The 22,802-nt window shown below is 35.7% G+C and overlaps 2 protein-coding genes across 14 annotated transcripts in view; one reads left to right on the plus strand and one right to left on the minus strand.

Moving 5' to 3' along the window:
* Pcdh11x (protocadherin 11 X-linked) overlaps positions 1-22,802 on the plus strand; it is a 620,385-nt gene that overhangs the window by 13,017 nt on the left and 584,566 nt on the right. The gene's annotated exons all lie outside the window — the stretch shown is intronic.
* On the minus strand, positions 9,328-9,972 carry H2ab3 (H2A.B variant histone 3). Its single transcript, NM_001281531.2, has one exon. The coding sequence runs from the start codon at positions 9,839-9,841 to the stop codon at positions 9,494-9,496; it is 348 nt and encodes a 115-aa protein (NP_001268460.1). The 5' UTR covers positions 9,842-9,972; the 3' UTR covers positions 9,328-9,493.

Consider the following 22,802-nt stretch of genomic DNA (forward strand, 5'->3'; position numbering starts at 1 on the left):
TTTCCCCTCTCATTAGTAGGTGGCTCTAAAAAGAGAAAATAGAAACTACTTCAGTCAAGTAAATATTCCTATGCATTATGCAATACCTTTGAAACTTCAATTTATTTTATGTACTTATTTATTGGTTTTAGTAAGGTCAACCATGGGAGATTTTTGTCAGCAAATATGACATGTGCTCTTTGAAAATAACCTCATTAAAAACCCATAAATACTGTTCAAATGTAAGGAACCATAACACTCAATTGAGGTTTATGAATTTCGAGATGGATTCATCACATTTGAAGTGATATAACTAAAGTTGAAAAATTGTCTTAATGATAGTGTGGCATTTCACATTTATTGTACTTCTTGAAATGTTCCCAAGTACAATAGTTAATTTTAGGCACAGATTTGAATAGTGATGCTTGTTAGGTGACATTTGATGGGTCTTTTTGAACAACTACCTAAAAAAATGTTTACCACCACTCTGAATAAAATCTAAACTGTAAAAGACAGTATAATGAATTTATAGTAGTTTTGATATTGAATGGTAGATATAGTTTCCAAATGATGTTTTAGTTAGCAATTTAAAAATTTTTGAAATTTCTCATTGCTACATTGAAGTATATAGTTTGTCAATCCAAAGCACAGATTTATACTCATACCAATTGATTTTTTAGCTTTGTTTTTGTTTGGTTGCTTTGCTTTCTTCTTTTCTTTTCTTTTCTTTTCTTTTCTTTTCTTTTCTCTTCTCTTATCTTCTTTTCTTTTTCTTCTCTTCTCTTCTCTTCTCTTCTCTCCTTTTCTCTTCTCTTCTCTTCTCTTCTCTTCTCTTCTCTTCTCTTCTCTTCTCTTCCTTTCTTTTCTTTTTTTCATATAGGAACTTCCCATCTATTACAGAACAGTCTGAAGCTTACTGAATAGACTTAAACTTGTGATGCACCTTCTAGTGTCTTAAGTGTCTGACTCACAGACTTGTACTGTACCATCCCCATCACTCATCTCAACTTTAATTGTCTGCCTCTGTACATAAGACCCCCAACTATTTTCATGTACAGTTAAAAATAATATTCTTTTAATCTATGGAACTTATGTTTTGCTTATTTACAGAAAATTAAATATTTTCCTTATTCTAAAGGTGTTTGTTCTCTTGCTAAAAATGTCTAACACATTAGGCTTTTAATAGATAAAATGAACAAAGTTGCAAACTTTTGCTCAGCAGGCACACCTTCAAAGGTCATGCTTTTTTAAAAATACAAATTCACAACTTTTGGTTAAATGTAAAATCAAGCACTAGCAGTTATATTTTTTCTTTTTGCATTTTCCTCTTTTTTGAGCTTCAGATAAATTTTAATCTCAGAAATATTTGACTTTGAATCACATTTTTTTCATTCATATGATCTGTGACTACTGACAGATATTTCATCCTACTTGTTTTTGTTTGATTGACACTTTATTTAACAGCTGCAGACATGTAGCTCATTTTTAAATTGTTGGTTTAAAATGAGCTCAGTTCTGGCTTCTGTCCTGAGTCGTAGAGTAAGTGATTGGAGCAGGAGAAAAATGAAAAGCAAATTTGTAAATTTATCTAAAATGTAAAAGGATTTCATAATCAACATAAAGAATATTAACAAGAATATTCATTGATTTCTGGAAACTTCTCCTCTCCCCTTCCTCAAATTCCCTTTCCTTTACCTGAGTCATATGTGTGTGTGTGTATGTGTGTGTGCATGTTTGTGTGTATATGTATATGTGTATGTATGTATGTATAGATTTTAAAGAAACTTAAGAAATAATTTGAATGTCATTAATTTGCTATTCACATATTTTTTTTATTTTTGTATAGAAGTAGTAGAGTGCTTACTAGGCATAGAAAATTTTGATAGTTTTATTTTAATATAAAATTGACATAACTGTTTTTCAAAGTTATTAAAGACAATATATTTATTATGTCGTGAAATAGATCAGTGGAGGTAGTTTTTTTTTCAGAAGCTACTGAAGATAATCAGGTAATGTTTAAAATGTTATGTGACTGAAAGAAAGTAGTAATTATCAGTATAATTTTCTTAGACACTCGATATGACAGTTTCCCAAAAAAGTCACAAAAACTAAAAATTAATTGTTATTTGATTCTATTTTCACTTAACTTTTTTCCATTTAATAAACTATTTAAACTTCCAAAATTTAATATTACATGTTTACATATTTTACTTGCTTCAAATTAATCCAAAACTTCCTCTTTAATTTAGATTTTACATCCTTATATATGTACTTTCTAATTATCTTCATGCTGAGACTTAATAAAGTATAAAGACAGAATATGGCAATGCCATGAATCCATTTAACTTTCTAACCTCAGTTGTAGTCAGAATAAAAATATATTTTTGTTAATATAAAATATATAATTTAATTGTATTTTTTATGATTCATAAGAACATTGGATTTTTATTTATTTTTCTCTATAGACACACATTTTTTTCCAATCAATTGTCAGCTGCAATAGTGTATTCAAGCTGTAGAATACCATGCCTTGAGGAAAAACAATCACAGTGCCACATTTATACTGAATATTCCCTTTTCTTCTGATACCTTAATTGTAGGAGAAGTATTTTACCTGTAAAATTCCCTGTCATTTAAATTTTTAGTTACATTATGAAATGTGAACATACATTTTTAAATGATTTGATTAAGACCTAGAATTCTCCCTTCTTTTTCTATTGTTTTTGTAACAAACTACAACAAAACATTATCTTAATACTTAATTATATAAATCTGATTAAGAAATTTAATTTTCTTAATCAGTTTAAGATAATGAAAATCATAACTACCTTGTGATCTTTTCTTCAAAGATTAAAACATTTTTATTTAATTTTTAATAGGAGCTTGGCCTGCTTGATCTATGAGTACTCAACCATGTCTATTTCTAATGGTTTCACTTGGGAAATTTTAGCTTAAAATAATAGCTTTCAACTCAAATTCATAAATCCCAATATATTACAGCACTGCACTAAATACAGGAGGGACTAAATGTTTCATAACATTACATACCTAAGTAAGTAATATTTTTGTGATTCATAGTAGAAGAATTAAACCTATTTACAATTCATGTGCATAGTACCACATCTAGTTGAATCATTTATTATTTTTAAGGCTTTCTTCAAATAACTAATTTTATTTCATGTGCATTGCTGAACTGGCATTACAGACAGTTCTTAACTGCCATGTAGGTGCTGGGGATTGTACTGGGTCCCTCGGAAAGGATAGCCAGTGCTCTTAACCACTAAGCCATCTCTTCATCCCTAAAATAATTATTTTAACTGATTTTTTTTCCAAATTAACTGCTATTTTTATTTTTATATAAGTTAGCCTGATTGTCCAAGTACCAGTTTATATTTGTACTGAAGGCAAGCAAAATGTATCAATTAATAACTTTTAGTTATATCTTTAGGACATATTATCTAGGTAGAAAAATAGTGAGACCGATATACTGATCAATTGTTAGTTAAAAGTTAAATCTCTTTTGTTTGCTTCATTTAATTTCTTTACATTTTTTTTCATTTATTGAAAATCAATTATTTTCTCATATACCGATAAAAATTTTCACTCCTTCTATTCCTCCCAATTTCTTCTCCTCTCCCTCTCATCCAGATCCATTCCTTTTTTGTCTCTTACTAGAAAAGAACAGGCTTCTAAGAGATAGGTTTGTTCCATCTTAAATAATTAACATTGTTTTGTAATAATTATTTAAAATGAATACTGAACACAGTTGCCTCGGATTGATAAGTACAAACGAGAATTTATCACTGTGAAACTTTGCTCAAGTAGAATCACATTCTGGAGGGAAGCATTGTAATTTATTTCATATATCAATACTTTAAAACCTTGAAAGCAAAAATCTTCAGATCACTTTTTAAATTTTGTGATGCATAATGACCTTAAAACTAAGTGTAGGAAAGTATCTGTTTTTTTTTCTCATAAATATTCAATGTTATTTTGCTACTAATATTTCTCTAATATACTATTTATTAACTTATATTAAAACATAAAGTATATGCATTAAGAACATTTAAAAAATATTCCAAATTTGTTATAATTGTGTCATAAGAGATCTCTAATGGATAGATTATGAAAACTTCCTCTTGTGGCTGAGAAAATTGCTCAGTGGTTAAGAGCATTTGCTGCTCTTACAGAGGACAACTATTTGATAATTAGCATTGATATTGGATGATGCACAGGAACCTGTGACTTTAGCTCAGATAATCCACTCACTTCTTTTGCCACCCACACCACACATTCAGAACACATACAGACACACCACACACACACACACACACACACACACACAGAGAGAGAGAGAGAGAGAGAGAGAGAGAGAATCTAGAAAAAAACAAGTTTAAAGATTTTGATTAGTTTTTTTTTTTAATTTCTTATGCAATTTTTTAAATTATTTGAAATCTCAAAACAATGGGCATATAAAATTACATATTTAGCACAATATTTCAACAAATTTTATAGATGTTAGAAAAACATCATTTGCTAAATAATATAAACATTTTCAGAAAATGAAAAATTATTTGTATTACTAGGTTAATAATAATAGCTCATAAATATATGTTCCATTGTTAAAAAGAAATCATTTCCTTTGAACTGGGCTGAGCTTTCAGAGTGTGGCAGATATTTGCTAAGTCAGATGACTGTTCTGAGTAGGAAGCACTTCAAGTTTTTAGGTGGATGTGGTGAATGTCATTTGATAATGTTTTCGAGATTCACTGGGGAAATGATCTTTTTGCACTTTCATATGATTTACTATTAATTTCTCAGCAACTATATATAGATCTCTAGGTGAGATTGGAAATCACATTAGTCAACAGTCTATTCTCTAAGAAATTGTAAATGTGAACACAAAACATATTAAGAGTTCAAAAGTACAAGCTTTCAAAGTTTTATGTTTACATTTATGTTAAACATTGATATATGTTCATTAGACTTTAAATTAGTTGTTATATAGAAATTCACTAAAATCTGATGAGATGTTATATAACAAAGTTTGTTTCTAAGTATTTTTGTAAGTACCCTACTAGAAATATAATATTCACATATTAGACATTAGTATCTATGGAAGAGACATGTGTGAATAAATATGTTCATATTTTAACTAGGCAAATGGTGTAACTAACATGTAAAAATCGAGGAACTGCAAGCTAGTTTTAGTACTCATCTACAAAATCAATTACAAATAATGTTTTTTTTTTCTTCACTTGTATCTCTTTAATGCCTTAGTAGTAAACCTCACACATTATAGATTAGAAGGGTTAATGTGCCTCCTATAGTGGACAATATTGGTAATTTCTTGGGCTTTTAAATGCAACTCTAATTGCCTCATACTCTACATTTGTTTGTTTTTTTTTCTCAGTTACTTTGGAAATACACACACATACACATTTTTATACATGACTTTGATAAACTGAGTATGATAGTATATTGATATTAGATAACACTTTAAAGATATATAAGATAGAGGATTTATTAAAACAAAAAATGACTATACATTGTGGCATAGAGTGATAGCTCAGTGGTTATGAGCATGAACTGGTCCTCCAGATAACTCTCCAGTTCCCAACAGCTTTGTCTGGAATCTCTCAACTACCAGCAGTTCCAGCAACAAGGCATCCAATACTTCAAGCCTCCAAGGGCATATAACTACATACAGAAACACACACTGTCACATAATTAAAAAGAAAGCACTTTGGGCCAGTCATGTGATGTTCTGTTGAAAAGTAAGATGACTACAGTTATTAAGGCTATGTGTGAATTGCAAAGTAACAAGAATTTAAGTTGCTATTCTCACTAAAATGAAATAATAAACATTTTAGGTGACACAAAAAGAAAGCAAATATAAACAAATGAGTATGTAATTTAATGTTTATATTTAACCCCCATTTTTTTAAATCTGCTCTGAAGCACTAATCACTTTCTTCTCATAACTAAGATCTAGTTGATATCATTGGTAAGAGAAAAGACAAACCCAGATAAAATTGTAGGTTCCAAGTAAATGAAATAACTAATTATCATTTCCCAAGGTAGCTGCTGTCTTGTTTCCTGTCTGGATAAAAGGATGGGGTAAATCACATTGAATTATTAAAATGAAATTCAATTAAAAAGAAACTTTCATCAGTGAAAGTCAGAACTAAATTTTATTTGGAGTTTCATAAATATAATATTTTCTACAAAAATGTATCATAGAATAGACCCTATGAGATAGGAATGCATGCAGAAGATACAATTTTAAACTAAAAATATTTTGATATATAAATCTAAATGTGGACAGATATTGACATAACCCATATAGTTATATCAATAATTTATTCAGAAGATGTATTCTTTATATTTTTTAGTTGAATTCATTCTTTTCCATTTAAAATTTAGGTTTAAAGAATTATTAAAAGTAGAATTAATTAAAACACGGTGCTCCATCTATTGAGTTAAGGAAGTTTAAGAAGCAATGTAAGTAAAGGCGTTTAGAGGAGGCAAATGCATGTGCAATCAAACCATGTTCCATAAGTTTATGATGATAAAGTAGTAAATTCTAAATGATTTGCAGATACATTGTTACATTAATCACGGGCTTCCAAGAAATGATGATTTCTAGAGAAACCATAACTTGTTGGAATTCAGAAACTGATACTTTGTCCTTCACAGTCTTCTGCAATATAAAGGGAATGATGCAGAAAATTATACTCATGAAACTGTTCACCCTACATGCCTACTTAGAAAAGATGGAGAAACATGTCTATTTAAATAGTTTTTGGCAGTCCATGCCCTATAACTGTGGAAGGCAGCCAAATTCAATCTAGGAAAATTTCTTCATATAGATACTAGGCCAAGTTTTCTCCTGGCTTGTCTCTGCCACCTTTATTTTCATCTGTTTTGCTATATATAGCTTAGACTCACATTTTTTTTTATACCTTTTTACTTTACAATTGTCATTACCATTTCTACTTTGACTCTCTGTTTAATAACTCTTGCATAAATATTTTTTCGTTCTTGTGTAAACATCTGACTTCTTACCTACACCAATATCACAACATCAAGAAAGCTCACACATTTAAAAAGTTTTCCCATGTTTACTAATGTATACCAGCATGAAAAAATTTCTTACAGACCTAGCTTGTATATTCCTTAGATATTGGAGTAACTTTTTCTTAATTTAAATAATCATTTAGGTAGGAAATTTAATTTTGGCAAGTCTTGAAAAAATATAGGGAACATATTAACTTGAAACATAAAAATCATTTTTATATTAAAAAATATGTTGTTTTACATGGTTTCACCTACTAATTAAAATTGTTTCTCAGTAGACTTACTGAAAAGGGAGAAAATCCTATTTTCTTATTTGCATCTAAATTATGGCAAATTATCAAAGTAGATACTTCTACTTTTTCCACACATGAAGATTTTCAAGGTCATTACACAATATTAGTGCCAGAAATGTCTTCATGAATAATGCATATTCATGCAGAAAATAAGACATAAAATTGAGACTTCTGATCTAACTTTAACAGAAGTACCCCCCAAATGAAACAGTGTTAGTAACTGTCCTTAATGAAAATGACTCAGTTATGATACATTAATTTTAATGAAGATTCTATTAAAATGAATTCATGTACTAAAATGTATCATACTATTTGATCATAAATTTCTGAAAGATAAATGAGTATTTCATTAATATTTTGAGAATTTCAGAAATTGACAATGCATCTGTAATCACTGTACCAGGAATTTAAATAATTTTGAGTAGAAGACATTGACTATCTTCATTATTTTCTATTACAAATAGATAGCAGGATTATTTATAATGGGTATAATTTGCAGAACAGTAAATATAAATTAAATGTTTTGAATTAGAGACATCATTGGCAAAAGTAGTAAGTTAAAATAATTAGTATAGTTTTTTTCAAAGTTTAGGAAATGTTAATATCTCACCAGCAATGGAGGAGTGTTCCTCTTTCACCATGTGCTCTCTAGCATCTGCTGTCACCTGAATTTTTGATCATAGACATTCTGACTGGTGTGAGGTGGAATCTCAGGGTTGTCTTGATTTGCATTTCCCTGATCATTTCCCTGATCATTAAGGATGTTGAATGCAATTTTTTCAATTGCTTCTCAGCCCTTTGGTATTCCTAAGTTGAGAAATCTTTGTTTACTCTGTTTACTTTTTTTACCACTCTGGAAATCAGTCTGGCAGTTCCTAGACATAGTACTACTGCTAGATCCAGCAATACCTCTCCTGGGCATATACCGAGAAGATGTTCCAACTGGTAATAAGGACACATTCTCTACTATGTTGATAGCAGCCCTATTTATAATAACCAGAAGCTGGAAAGAACCCAGATGTCCCTCAACAGAGGAATGGATACAGAAAATGTGGTACATTTACACAATGGAGTACTACTCAGCTATTAAAAACAATGAATTCATGAAATTCTTGGGCAAATGGATGGACCTGGAGGGCATCATCCTGAGTTAGGTAACCCAATCACAAAAGAAGTCACTTGACATGAACTTACTGATAAATGGATATTAGCCCAGAAACCTAGAATACCCAAGATACAACTTCCAAAACACAAGAAAATCAAGAAGGAAGACCAACGCGTGGATACTTCAATCCTCCCTAGAATATGGAACAAAACACCCATGGAAGGAGTTGCAGAGACAAAGTTTGGAGCTAAGAGGAAAGGATGGACCATTCAGAGACTGCCCCACCTGGGGATCCATCCCATAATCAACCACCAAACGCAGATACTATTGCATATGCCAGCAAAATTTTGCTGAAGGGAACCTGATATAGCTGTCTCCTGTGAGGCTATGCAGTGCCTGGCAGATACAGAAGTGTATGCTCACAGTCATCTATTAGATGGAACACAGGGCCCCCAATATAGGAGCTAGAGAAAGTACCCAAGGAGCTGAAGGGGTTGGCAACCCTATAGGTGGAACAACAATATGAACTAACCAGTACCCCCAGAGCTTGTGTGTCTAGCTGCATATACAGCAGAAGATGTCCTATTCGGCCATCATTGGGAAGAGAGGCCCCTTGGTCTAGCAAACTTTATATGCCCCAGTACAGGGGAACACCTGGGCCAAGAAGTGGGAATGAGTGGGTAGGGGAGCAGGGGGGGGGGGAGAGGTTATAGGGGGCTTTTGGGATAGCATTTGAAATGTAAATGAAGAAAATATCTAATAAAAATGTGGGAAAAAAAAAGAAATGCCCATTATATATCCTAACCATAGTGAGAAGGAATTAGATAAATAGGTACAGCAGCCTTATACAGAATCAAATACGGAAACATATTCTTTTTCCAAAATAAAGCTTTATTTGATAACACAATTGGGAGAGGGTTAGAATGAAGCTGATCAGCCATTCAGGGCTGTCTGTGGGAAAGGCTGGGCAGGACTAACTGATTTATAACAGACTAGCAGATGAGCAGGTCAGCCAAGAAGCAGCAGAAGCTAGTAGCTAGCGATGAGCCGGGGCCACCTGGGAGATGGTGATGAATTGGAACACATCACTTAGCTCCATATTGCTGTAGACAGCCAAGTCCAGCAGTTCAGGAGTGATGCGCCTCTCGGTACCTCTGCGTTGGGCCTCATTGCCGGCAAGCTCCAGCAACCTGCGGGTGAGGGACTCCAGGATGGCTGCCAGGAAGATGGGCACCGTATCACTGAGCCTCCGGGCACGGCTAACCTCCCTCAGATGCTGTTCCACCAGGCTCACAGCAAAGATTAGCTCAGCTCTGGAGGTGCGGGAGCGACGGTGGCGGCGACCTGAAGACTCTCGAAGACAGTTTTCCCTGTTCCTTGGCATGGTGGCCTCAGAGTGCGATGTCACAGGATGACTTGGCTCCACTTGGCTGCTTTCTGCTGACCTGATTGCTCTCTGCTGACCTGCTGCTGGGCTGTGGGCCTCAAGTCCAAGTCCAACGCCCAATGTCTCCCTTTGTACCGGACTATGTATCCTAGCAACCCTTCATTGGTTGCAGCCCACTCACAGGGGCTCCCACTGATGACGTAGCTGATCCAAGCCAGAGCTCTCTGGGGGGGGGGGGGTGATGTCATCACTTTATCACCTTTGGATAGCAAGGAGACTTCCATTGTCAGCCATGGTGTGCTGTCTTATAATTCTCTATGATGTCTACTGTCAGCCATGTTTTAATTTATTCAAATAACTACTTCAGCACTATGTTGTCAGTAGAGAAACTTGTCTTTAGGACATGTATTTCTTATACATCCTCAAGAAAAGTTTGGCTTGAGAAATGGGAAGAATGTTCCAATCTGATTTCTTTTAGTGTTCAAGGTGGGCAAAGGGGATGCCCTTTTTCTTTTTGTTTCAGTTTGTTTTTCTTCTTTTCGATGTTTTATTGAAAATAGACTCTTGTCTTATACAATATGTTCGGATTACAGTTACCTCTCTTTCTATTCCTCCCAGTTTCTGCTACCTCCCTTCCAATCCTGAGCCACTTCTTTTCTGTCTCTCAGAAAACAGTGGTTTCTGAAGACAACATTAAAACATAACAAAACAATATAAAATAAGATAAAACAAACCCCATCATATTGAATTTGAATAAGGCAAACCAACAGAAGAAAAAGAGAACCAAGAGTAGGCACAAGAATTAGAGACCCACTAGATCATACACTCAGGAGTCCCATAGAGACACCTAACTGAAAGGTATAATATATATACAGAGAACCTTCTGAACACCATGTTGTTGACCTTGGGCTTTCTGCTTCAGTCTCTAAGAATCCATATGAGTTTTACTCAGTTAAGTTTTTGGATCTTTGTCCCCCTGGTAGTCTCCATCTCTTCTGCCTTTTCTTCTCTCTCTTCTTCCTCTTCTGTGGGGTTCTATGATATCTAAGGGTGGGAACTTATTGGAGACATCCTATTCAGACTTGTATGTTCTAAGGTCTCCATTTATTTGAGTAATATCTGCTTGTGAGTCTGAATTTTCTCCCATCTGCTGCAGGAAGACGCTTCTTTCATAATGGCTGAATGAAGCATTGATCTATGAGTATAGGAGACCCCCCCAAAAAAATAAAATTACAGATGGCAGTGGTGATACATGATGTTAATCCCAGCACTTGGGAGGCAGAGGCAGGAGGATTTCTTAGTCCAAGGCCAGCCCGGTCTAGAGTGAGTTCTAGGACTGACAGGGCTTTACAGAGAAACCCTGTCTTGAAAAACAATAAATAAATAAATAAATAAATAAATAAATAAATAAATAAATAAATAAATAAAGTTAGATATTTTTTAAAGATCATTGTTTTTAAAGAATCAATAATAGTATTTAGTTTTACCTTAGGTCTCTGTACTATCTGGTCTCTAGATTTTGGTCATCCAATCAGTAGCAGGTTCTATGGTGGTTTGAATCAATATGACCCTCTTATGCTCATAGGGAATACCACTATTAGGATGTGTGGCACTTTTGGAATAGTTATGGCCTTGTTGAAGAAAATGTGTCATTGGAGCTGAGCTTTTAGGTTTCAAATGTTTAAGCTAAGACATGTGGCTCTCTCTTCCTCCTGCCTGCTGATCTAGATATATAACTATCAACTACCTTTCCAGCACTGTGATGGTTTGTATATCCTTGGACCAGGGAGTGGCACCATCTGAAGGTGTGGCCTTTTTGGAATAGGTTTGACCTGGTTGGAATGGGTGTGTCACTGTGGGTGTGGGTATAAGATCCTCACCCTAGTTGCCTGGAAGTCAGTCTTCCACTAGCAGCCTTTGGATGAAGACATAGAACTCTCAGCTCCTCCTGCACCATGCCTGCCTGGATACTGCCGTGCTCCCACCTTGATGATAATGGACTGAACCTCTGAACCTGTAAGCCAGCCCCAATTAAATGTTGTTTTTTATAAGACTTGCCTTGGTCATGGTGTCTGTTCATAGCAGTAAAACCCTGACTAATACAAGCACCATGCCTCCCTGCCTGCTGCCAAGCTTCCCACCATGATAATGAACTAAGCCCCTGAACTGTAAGCCACCCTCAATTAAATGCCTTACATTATATGATATTCAATGTACATAATGCCTCTTAACAGGAAGAAAACACTAAAACAGAAGTAGGTACCAGGAACTGGAGTATTGCTGTAATAGGTCTGAGTATGCTTCTGTTTGAAGGAATTGGGAACATTTGGGGGACTTTGGGTAGGAAAGCAGTTGAATGCTTTAAGCATGGCTTAATTGGCCATACTAGTAGGATTATGAAAGACAGTCAGTCATGCTAAGAGTTATTTGAACTGTGAGGGCCTAGATCAAGCGGTTTCACAAGAGAAGAATATTAGTATGTGGGCCAGAGATGGTTATTCTAATATATTGGTAAAGAATGTGGCTTCTTTCTGTCCTTTTCAAAAAAATGTTTGAGGCTAAATTGAAGAATTATTAATTGACAGCTTTAACAGAGGAGATTTTCAGACAGCCTAGCATTGTTATTAATGGCTACAATTATGCAGATATATAATGGAAAGGAGCAAGCTGGTCAAGGAACATTACAAAATGTAAAGTTTGAGAAAAAAGGGGACACCAGGAAGTATAAACATATTAAAGTAATGAGTTATGCTAAGTGTATGAAAACTCTAACCAGCTAAGCTTCTAACTGTGAAGAAGATGTTTTTTTTAAAGTAAAACATTATTTTAAAATATTAAGGGGTGTGGTTGTACACACCTTTAATGCCAACACTCAGAAGGCAGAGACAGGTAGATCTTTGTGTTCATGGCCAGCCTGGTCTACAGTGTGACTTGCAGGATATCTAAAGTTAGACAGCAAATGAAATCATAGAAATCAGAAATAGGGGGAAATATATAATTAAAGGAAGGGGTCATGTTTCTTCCCCAGCAAACAGAAAACTTGGGAGCTTCAGACATGTGGTTCTAGGTTTCAAGTTAAGGATGAAAGAAAAAGGTTATAGAATCTCCTTCTAAGACAAAGAAAAGCCACTGAGGCTAGGCATATGCAAAAGACATCCCTTTATGGTGACCAAGAGAAACCATTGTTTGAAGTGGTGAGGGTGAAGCCTGAATTGCCTTGGAGACATCAAGATGTTGGAGAAAGCAGATTTGTAGGATACCTACCAAGGAAAGCTGATATCAGGGAGTGGCCCCAGTGCAAGAGAAAAAAGTCTGCTTCAGTCAGTGAAGCTAAAAGGGATTGAAGATATGAAGAGTACTTTGACATCAGACATGGAGATGCATAGTCTGGAGCTTGCTCAGCTGGTTTTAGTTCTCTGGTCTAGTATTTTCCCACAATGCTTCCTTTCCTCCCTTTTGGAATGGTAATGTATATCCTAATCTATTATAAGTTGGAAGTAAGTGATCTGCATTTTCATTTTGATTTTTAGCATGGAATTTGTCCAAACCTTCAAAGAAAAGCAAATACCAACATTCCTCAAGTTTTTCCATAAGAAAGAAACAGAAGGCACACTACCTAATTCATTCTATGAAGCTACAGTTTTTCTGATATCTAAACTACACAAAGAACCAAAACTAAAAGAGAACTTCAGAAGAGTTTAACTTATGAATATCGATGCAAAAGTACTCAATAAAATTGTACCAAACCGAATCCAAAAACAGCAAAAGCAATATTCACCATGATCAAGTATGTTTCATCATAGGGATGCAGGGATAGTTTAATATAAAACAATCCATTTCTGTAATCTACTATATAAACAAACTAAAAGAAAAAAAATGATTATCTCATTATAAGCTGAAAAGACATTTGACAAAATACAATACCCTTTCATGTTAAAATATTGGCAATATCAGGAATCCAAGGTCCTTGCCATACATAAGAAAAACAATATACAGCAAATCATCAGCCAGTGTCAAATTAGATAGAGAAATACTTCAGGCAATCCCACTACAATCCGGGACAAGGTTAGGATGCCCACTTTCTGCATATCTATTCAATATAGTACTCACACTTCTAGCTAGAGCAATAAGACAACAAAAGCAGATCAAGGGGATACAAATCAGCAAAGAAGGAGTCTAGGTATCCCTGTGGGCAGATGATATGAGACCTCCCAAAAAAATCTCAGTTGAAGGATAAGGCTACTCAGCCATCTCAAAACTTTTAACCCAGAATTGTTCATGTCTAAAGAGAATGAAGGGACATAAAACTCAGCAGAGACTGAAGGAAAGTCCATTCAGTCTATCCCATCTGCAGACCCCAAACCCTGAGACAATTGCTGATGCCAAGAATTGCTTGGACAGTCCAGTAGGGCTATCCTTTGAGAGGCTTTGCCAGCATCTGATTAACAAAGATGAAGACACTCACAGACATCCATTAGATTGAGCCTGGAGACCCCAAGAACTAGAGAAGGACTGAAGGAGCTAAAGGGGATTGCAACCCCCAAGAAAGAAAAATAATATCAACTAACAGGGCCCTCAGAGTTCCCAGGGAATAAACCACTAACCAACGAGTATACATGGGTGGTTCCACGGCTCCCACTACATATGAAGCAGGTGGAGGTGCTTGGTCCTGTGGAGGTTTGTTTCCCCAGCGAAGGGGTTGCTAGATGGGTGAGGTGGCAGTGGGTTGGTGTGGGGAGTTCCCTCTTAGAGGCAAAAGAGAGGGGGGATTTGATGGGGGATTTTTAAAGGGGAGACTGAGAAGGGGGACAACATTTGAAATGTAAATTAATAAAATAATAAAAAATAAAAAAAGTATTACTGGTACCTGAACACTTTTTTATTTCTTTAAATCTTCATTTTTATATCTTGGACAAGTCCACTATTACTTGTATATGAATCAGCATGTCACTGTCCTCTGGCTACTTTTATAAAATTGTAGATAAAATAAACAGTCAAAATGTATTTTAATTTTAACCAGAAAAAATATAAAATTGAATTTAAAAGGTCTCCTGGCTCATTGAAAATTTGTACATGGTCCATTATTGTAAGGTCTCTTTAGTACTTTCAAATATTTTTTTATCATTTATATCTTATACCTGAGTAAAAATGATAATCTATAAAATTACCTTTTATTTGATTGAGGTTATTGTTTGCTCAGAGGCTTATTGCTGAATAAGTTCATCCTTTCTAGTTTCTTCTGAACTCTGGCTGGCTGGTTAAACTCAGCTGTCCTGGCTCAAACTCCTCTGGAAGCAGCCTGATCCAATCTGGCTTCTTACTGAATTGCTCTGCTTGGCTTCAAACTAACTCAGGCAACTGGTTCCAGTCCTCTGGTGCCTCCTCATTCTCTGGATCATTCTATCTTTACATGCAACTTTTCTCTGTAAATTCTCCAGCTAAAACTCCCACCCCTCCTTTCAAATCACCTCTCTTTCCTGTGCTGTTCTCATGAGAATTGGTTATATCCTACCTCTGACTCATTCTGTTAAATCTTTCTGTCACGTTGCCTATTCCTCAAGTAGACATGACTTTCAAACATCGCTGTTTCTTTCTACAAATTAATTTTACCTTAAAAGTGTGTATTAAGTGTGTGTCAGCATACCATTCAGAAGAACTAAAGATGTGTAGGATGTTTGCATACAAGCTGGATCACACAGACTAAGAAAAATTTTAAATATGATCAGAGCAGCCATATTACTGAAATAAAATTCCTCCACAATAGTCAGAATTAGAGTTCATAAATTTTGAAACTAATATGTTCAGTTTCATATGTGTTTTACCAATTATAATTATTTTAATATGAAATATTACTTGGTTTACAGTTTAATCTACTTTGATTTTACACTCACCCTGTGAAAGATGAATAAAATATTTTTGTTTTATTTTACTAATATTGAATAAAATAATAAGTATTATGAATGTATGCTGATGATATAGAAGACATCTCCAAGATATTTCATCACCACTGAAATATTAACTTTTAAGCTTTATATGTAACAAAGCAAGTATATCCACATATTAAAATTTGTCTTCATGCTTTCTTTGATATCCCAATCTAACAATTTCTATTATAAATATTTTCATATAACTTAAACTATCTTTGAATAAAATGTGGTGAAGATAATTAATTGATGTCTTCAAAACTACAATATGTCTTCTGATAACGTTTTATAAATATGCGATATCTTGATGGCCATATACTAAATGATTTAATTATTAATTATTTCATCTTAATCTACAAAAGATTTTAAAAGATTTTTATTTTTACTTTATATGCATTAATTATAAATGCTTGTGAGTCATATTATGGCATTTCAATGATTACTGATCAGATTTAAGGCAATAGGATTTGTATCTCCTGAAAGAAACATTTGTGTATGATTACTTGTATCTTATCTTTTGTTTTGTGACCACCAATCAGGTATTGCTCTTTTCCATGGGCTATTTAATTTTGGCTTGCCCCAAGGCTAGATAAATCACTAAGATGTAGAGTTTTTCTCACTAATGGCTTGAGTAACATTGCATAAACTGCTAAGCAAACATACTTATTCTGATAAAATTTACAAATGCATAATTCCACCTACATTCTCTATTTTATTGTCCAGTGTATGCTTAAAGTCCAATAGAAAGAAAAATATATTTTCTGTGCATGAATTTTTTTTCAGGGATATGCAGATTACTGAAAGTCATACAGTTCTCTTTCTTATTATAAATTTTTAAAATTCAGTTTCCCCTTATCTGACTGAACTGGTATTATTGGATTATTGTTTCAGACTTCCAACTTCTTCTTTTGCCCTTTGATCTTATTTGCAATCACCCCCACGTTCGCTTCAGTACTTACCTGGAAATGATTTAATAGTTAAATATGTCAAATCTATCAAATAAATAAGTCTGACTGTCAATTAGCTTCTTAGAACATTTGCTTTCTTTTTTTGGGGGGAGGCATCTATTTGTTTTATTATTAATTAGGTATTTTCTTCATTTACATTGCCAACGCTACCCCATAAGTTCCCCAAAGACCCCACCTCCACTGCTCACCCTCCTACGTCTTAGCCCAGGCGTTCCCCTGTACTGAGGCATATAAAGTTTGCAAGACCAATGGGCCTCTCTTTCCACAGATGGCCGACTAGGTCATCTTCTGATACATATGCAGTTAGAGACACAAGCTCCGGGGGGCGGGGGGTACTGGTTTGTTCATATTATTGTTCCACCTATAGGCTTGCAGACCCCTTTAGCTCCTTGGGTACTTTCTCTAGCTCCTCCATTGGGGGTCCTGTGATCCATCCAATAGCTGACTGTGAGCCTCCACTTTTTGTTGGCTAGGCCCCAGCATAGCCTTGCATGAGACAGCTATATCAGGGTCCCTTCAGCAACATCTTGCTAGTGTGTGCAATGGTGTCAGCGTTTGGGGGCTGATTATGGGATGGATCCCCGGGTATGGCAGTCCCTAGATGGTACATCATTTCCTCTCATCTCCAAACTTTGTCTCTGTAACTCCTTCCATGGGTGTTTTGTTCCCAATTCTAAGAAGGAGCAAAGTGTCCACACTTTCTTCTTCGTTCTTGTTGAGTGTCACCTGTTTTGCAAATTGTATCTTGTATCTTGGGTATTCTAAGTTTCTGGGCTAATATCCACTTATCAGTGAGTACATATCATGTGAGTTCTTTTGTGATTGAGTTACCTCACTCAGGATGATGCCCTCCAGGTCCATCCATTTGCCTAGGAATTTCAGAAATTCATTCTTTTTAATAGCTGAGTAGTACTCCATTGTGTAAATGTACCACATTGTCTGTATCCATTCCTCTGTTGAGGGGCATCTGGGTTCTTTGCAGCTTCTGGCTATTACAAATAAGGCTGCTATGAACATAGTTGAGCATGTGTTCTTCTTACTAGTTAGAACATTTTCTGGACATATGCCCAGGAGAGGTATTACAGGATCCTCCAGTAGTAGTATGTCCAATTTTCTGAGGAACCGCCAGACTGATTTCCAGAGTGGTTTTGCAAGCTTGCAATTCCACCAACAATCGAAGAGTGTTCCTCTTTCTCCACAACCATGCCAGCATCTGCTGTCACCTGAATTTTTCATCTTAGCCATTCTGACTGGTGTGAGGTAGAATCTCAAGGTTGTTTTGATTTTCATTTCCCTGATGGTTAAGGATGCTGAATATTTTTTTCAGGTGCTTCTCTGCATTCGGTATTCCTCAGGTGAGAATTCTTTGTTTAGCTCTGAGCCCCATTTTTTAATGGGGTTATTTGATTTTCTGGAGTCCACCATCTTGAGTTCTTTATATATATTAGATATTATTATATCTAATTATATTAGATATATATTGGATATTAGTCTGCTATATGATTTAGGATAGGTAATGATCCTTTCCCAATCTGTTGGTGGCCTTTTTGTCTTATTGCCAATGTATTTTGCCTTACAGAAGCTTTGCAATTTTATGAGGTCCCATTTGTAGATTCTCAATCTTACAGCACAAGTCATTGCTGTTCTATTAAGGAATTTATCCCCTGTGCCCATATCTTTGAGACTTTTCCCCACTTTCTCCTTTATAACTTTTACTGTCTCTGGTTTTATGTGGAGTTCCTTGATCCACTTAGATTTGACCTTAGATTAAGGAGATAGGAATGGATCAATTCTCATTCTTCTACATAATAACTGCCAGTTGTGCCAGCACCATTTGTTGAAAATGCTGTCTTTTTTTTTTTTCCCACTGGATGGTTTTAGCTCCCTTGTCATAGATCAAGTGCCCATAGGTGTGTGGGTTCATTTCTGGGTCTTCAATTCTATTCCACTGGTCTACTTGTCTGGTGCTATACCAGTACCATGCACATTTTATCACAATTGCTCTGTAGTACAGCTTTAGGTCAGTCATGGTCATTCCACCAGAGGTTCTTTTATCCTTGAGAAGAGTTTTTGCTATCCTAGGTTTTTGTTATTCCAGATGAATTTGCAGATTGCCCTTTCTAATTCTTTGAAGAATTGAGTTGGAATTTTGATGGGGATTGCATTGAATCTGTAGATTGCTTTTGGCACGGTAGCCATTTTTACTATATTGATCCTGCCAAACCATGAGCATGGGAGATCTTTCCATCTTCTGAGATCTTCTTTATTTCTTTCTTCAGATACTTGAAGTTTTTATCATACAGATCTTTTACTTCCTTAGTTAGAGTCACGCCAATGTATTTTATATTATCTGTGACTATTTTGAAGGGTGTTGTTTCCTTTCTTTCTCTCTCAGCCTGTTTATCCTTTGTGTAGAGAAAAGCCTTTGACTTGTTTGAGTTAATTTTATATCCAGCTACTTCACTGAAGCTGTTTATCAGGTTTAGGAGTTCTCTGGTGGAATTTTTAGGGTCACTTATATATACTATCTGCAAAAAGTGATATTTTGACTTCTTCCTTTCCAGTTTGTATCCCCTTGATCTCCTTTTGTTGTCGAATTGCTCTGGCTACGACTTCATGTACCATGTTGAATAGATAGGGAGAGAGTGGACAGCCTTGTCTAGTCCCTGATTTTAGTGGGTTTGCTTCCAGCTTCTTACCATTTACTTTGATGTTGGCAACTGGTTTTCTGTAGATTGTTTTTATCATGTTTAGGTATGGGCCTTGAATTCCTGATCTTTGCAAGACTTTTATCATGAATGGGTGTTGGATTTTGTCAAATGCTTTCTCTGCATCTAAGGAGAAGTTTCCATAGAGAACATCGGTAGGACAATCAAAGAAAATGCAAAATGCAAAAAGATCCTAACTCAAAACATCCAGGAAATCTAGGACACAATGAGAAGACCAAACCTACATATAATAGGAGTAGAAGTTGGCCAATTCAGGTTCCATATCCTCTATTACTAGTACTATCATAGTCACCCTCACATATTCCTGAGAGTTTCCATTGTCCTAGGATTCTGGCTCATTCTAGAGATGTGCCCTGCCTCAATCCCAGTTCTGTCTTCCACTTCTTTCCCTCCATCCTCCCTGGACTTGAACCTTCCTGTTCCCTTCCCACCCCTGCTCCCATGCTGTTTCCTCCTTCCATCAATTCCCAATGTCTATTTTATTTCCCCTTCTCAACGAGATTCAAGCATACTCTATTGGGCTTTCTTTTCTACTTAGCTTATTTGGGTCTGATGTTTTAGCATGGTTATCCAAAATTTTATGGCTAATAAAAACATATACATGAGTGTATACGACCTAAGTCTTTCTAGATCTGGGCAATGTGACTCAGGATATTATTTTCCATTTCCATTTTTATGATATCATTGTTTTTAATAGCTAAGTGATAATCTACAGTGTAAATGTACCATATTTTCTTTATTCATTCTTTAGTTGAAGGAAATCTTGGTTGTTTTCAGTTTCTAGCAGTTATAAATAAAGCTGTTGTGAACATAGATGAAAAAGCACTCTTATAGTATGATGGAGGATATTTTGGGTATATTCCAAAGAGTAGTATAGCTGGTTCTTGAAGTAGAACTATTTCTAGTTTTCTGAGAAACTGCCAAATTGTTTTCCAAAGTAGTACAAATTTACACTCCCACCAGCAATAGAGAAGTATTCCCCTAGCTTGATATCCTCCGCAACATGAGCTATTTCTTCATTTATTTATTTTTTTTATTGTACCTATTCTTATGGGTGTAAGATATTCCATCTCAAGGTCATTATCATTTGCTTTTCCCCTATGACTAATGATTAATATATTTTTATTAGGTATTTTCCTCATTTACATTTCCCAATGCTATCCCAAAAGTCCCCCATACCCACCCCCCACTCCTCTACCCACCCACTCCCCCTTTTTGGCCCTGGCGTTCCCCTGTACTGGGGCATATAAAGTTTGCAAGTCCAATGGGCCTCTCTTTCCAGTGATGGCCAACTAGGCCATCTTTTGATACATATGCAGCTAGAGAAAAGAGCTCTGGGGTACTGGTTAGTTCATATTGTTGTTCCACCTATAGGGTTGCAGTTCCCTTTAGCTCCTTGGGTACTTTCTCTAGCTCCTCCATTGGGGGCCGTGTGACCCATCCAATAGCTGACTGTGAGCATCCACTTCTGTGTTTGCTAGACCCCAGCATAGTCTCACAAGAGACAGCTATAGCTGGGTCCTTTCAGCAAAATCTTGCTAGTGTATGCAATGGTTTCAGCGTTTGGAAGCTGATTATGGTATGGATCCCTGGATATGGCAATTACAAGATGGTCCATCCTTTTGTCACAGCTCCAAATTTTGTCTCTGTAACTCCTTCCCTGGGTGTTTTGTTCCCATTTCTAGGAAGGGGCAAAGTGTCCACACTTTGGTCTTCGTTCTTCTTGAGTTTCATGCGTTTAACAAATTGTATCTTATCTCTTGGGTATCCTAAGTTTCTGGGCTAATATCCACTTATCAGTGAGTACATGTTGTGTGAGTTCCTTTGTGATTGGGTTACCTCACTCAGGATGATGCCCTCCAGGTCCATCCTTTTGCCTAGGAATTTCATAAATTCATTCTTTTTAATAGCTGAGTAGTATTCCATTGTGTAAATGTACCACATTTTCTGTATCCATTCCTCTGTTGAGGGGCATCTGAGTTCTTTCCAGCTTCTGGCTATTATAAATAAGGCTGCTATGAACATAGTGGAGCATGTGTCCTTCTTACCGGTTGGGACATCTTCTGGATATTGCGGGATCCTCAGGTAGTACTATGTCCAATTTTCTGAGGAACCCCCAGACTGATTTCCAGAGTGGTTGTACAAGCTTGCAATCCCACCAACAATGGAGGAGTGTTCCTCTTTTCCCACTTCCTCGCCAGCATCTGCTGTCACCTGAATTTTTCATCTTAGCCATTCTGACTGGTGTGAGGTGGAATTTCAGGGTTGTTTTGATTTGCATTTCCCTGATGATTAAGGATGTTGAACATTTTTTCAGGTGCTTCTCTGCCATTCGGTATTCCTCAGGTGAGAATTCTTTGTTCAGTTCTGAGCCCCATTTTTTAATGGGGTTATTTGATTTTATGGAGTCCACCTTCTTGAGTTCTTTATATATATTGCATATTAGTTCCCTATCCGATTTGGGATAGGTAAAGATCTCTTTCCAATGTGTTGGTGGTCTTTTTGTCTTATTGACGGTGTCTTTTGCCTTACAGAAGCTCTGCAATTTTATGAGGTCCCATTTATTGATTCTTGATCTTACAGCACAAGCCATTGCTGTTCTATTCAGGAATTTTCCCCCTGTACCCATATCTTCGAGGTTTTCCCCTACTTTCTCCTCTATAAGTTTCAGTGTCTCTGTTTTTATGTGGAGTTCCTTAATCCACTTAGATTTGACCTTACTACAAGGAGATAGAAATGGATCAATTCGCAATCTTCTACATGATAACAGCCAGTTGTGCCAGCACCATTTGTTGAAAATTCTGTCTTTTTTCCACTGGATGGTTTTAGCTCCCTTGTCATAGATCACGTGACCATAGGTGTGTGGGTTCATCTCTGGGTCTTCAATTCTGTTCCATTGGTCTACTGTCTATCACTATACCAGTACCATGCAGTTTAGAGATTCCTTTGTTGAGAATTCTTCTTAGATATGTACCCCATTATGTGATTATTTTATTTGCTGATGTGTAACTTCTTAAGTTCTTTATATAGTTGAGAAATCCTCCCTTTATTGTATGTAAGGTTGGTGAAGATCTATAACATTCTCTAGATACCATTTTGTCCTATTGCTGGAATCATTTGCCTTACAGAAAATTTTAAGTTTCATGACATCCTGTTTATTAATTGTTAATCGTAATGACAGAGATGTTGGTGTTATGTTCAGGAAGTTGTCTCCTATGTCAACATGTTCAAGACTATTCTCAGTTGTCTCTTCAATCAGATTTAGTGTATCAGGTTTAATGCTTAGGTCTTTGATCTACTTGGACTTGAGTTTCATGCAGGGTGACAGATATGGATT

This window comes from Mus musculus, chromosome X, assembly GCF_000001635.26.
Source record: "Mus musculus strain C57BL/6J chromosome X, GRCm38.p6 C57BL/6J".
Lineage (NCBI taxonomy): Eukaryota > Metazoa > Chordata > Mammalia > Rodentia > Muridae > Mus > Mus musculus.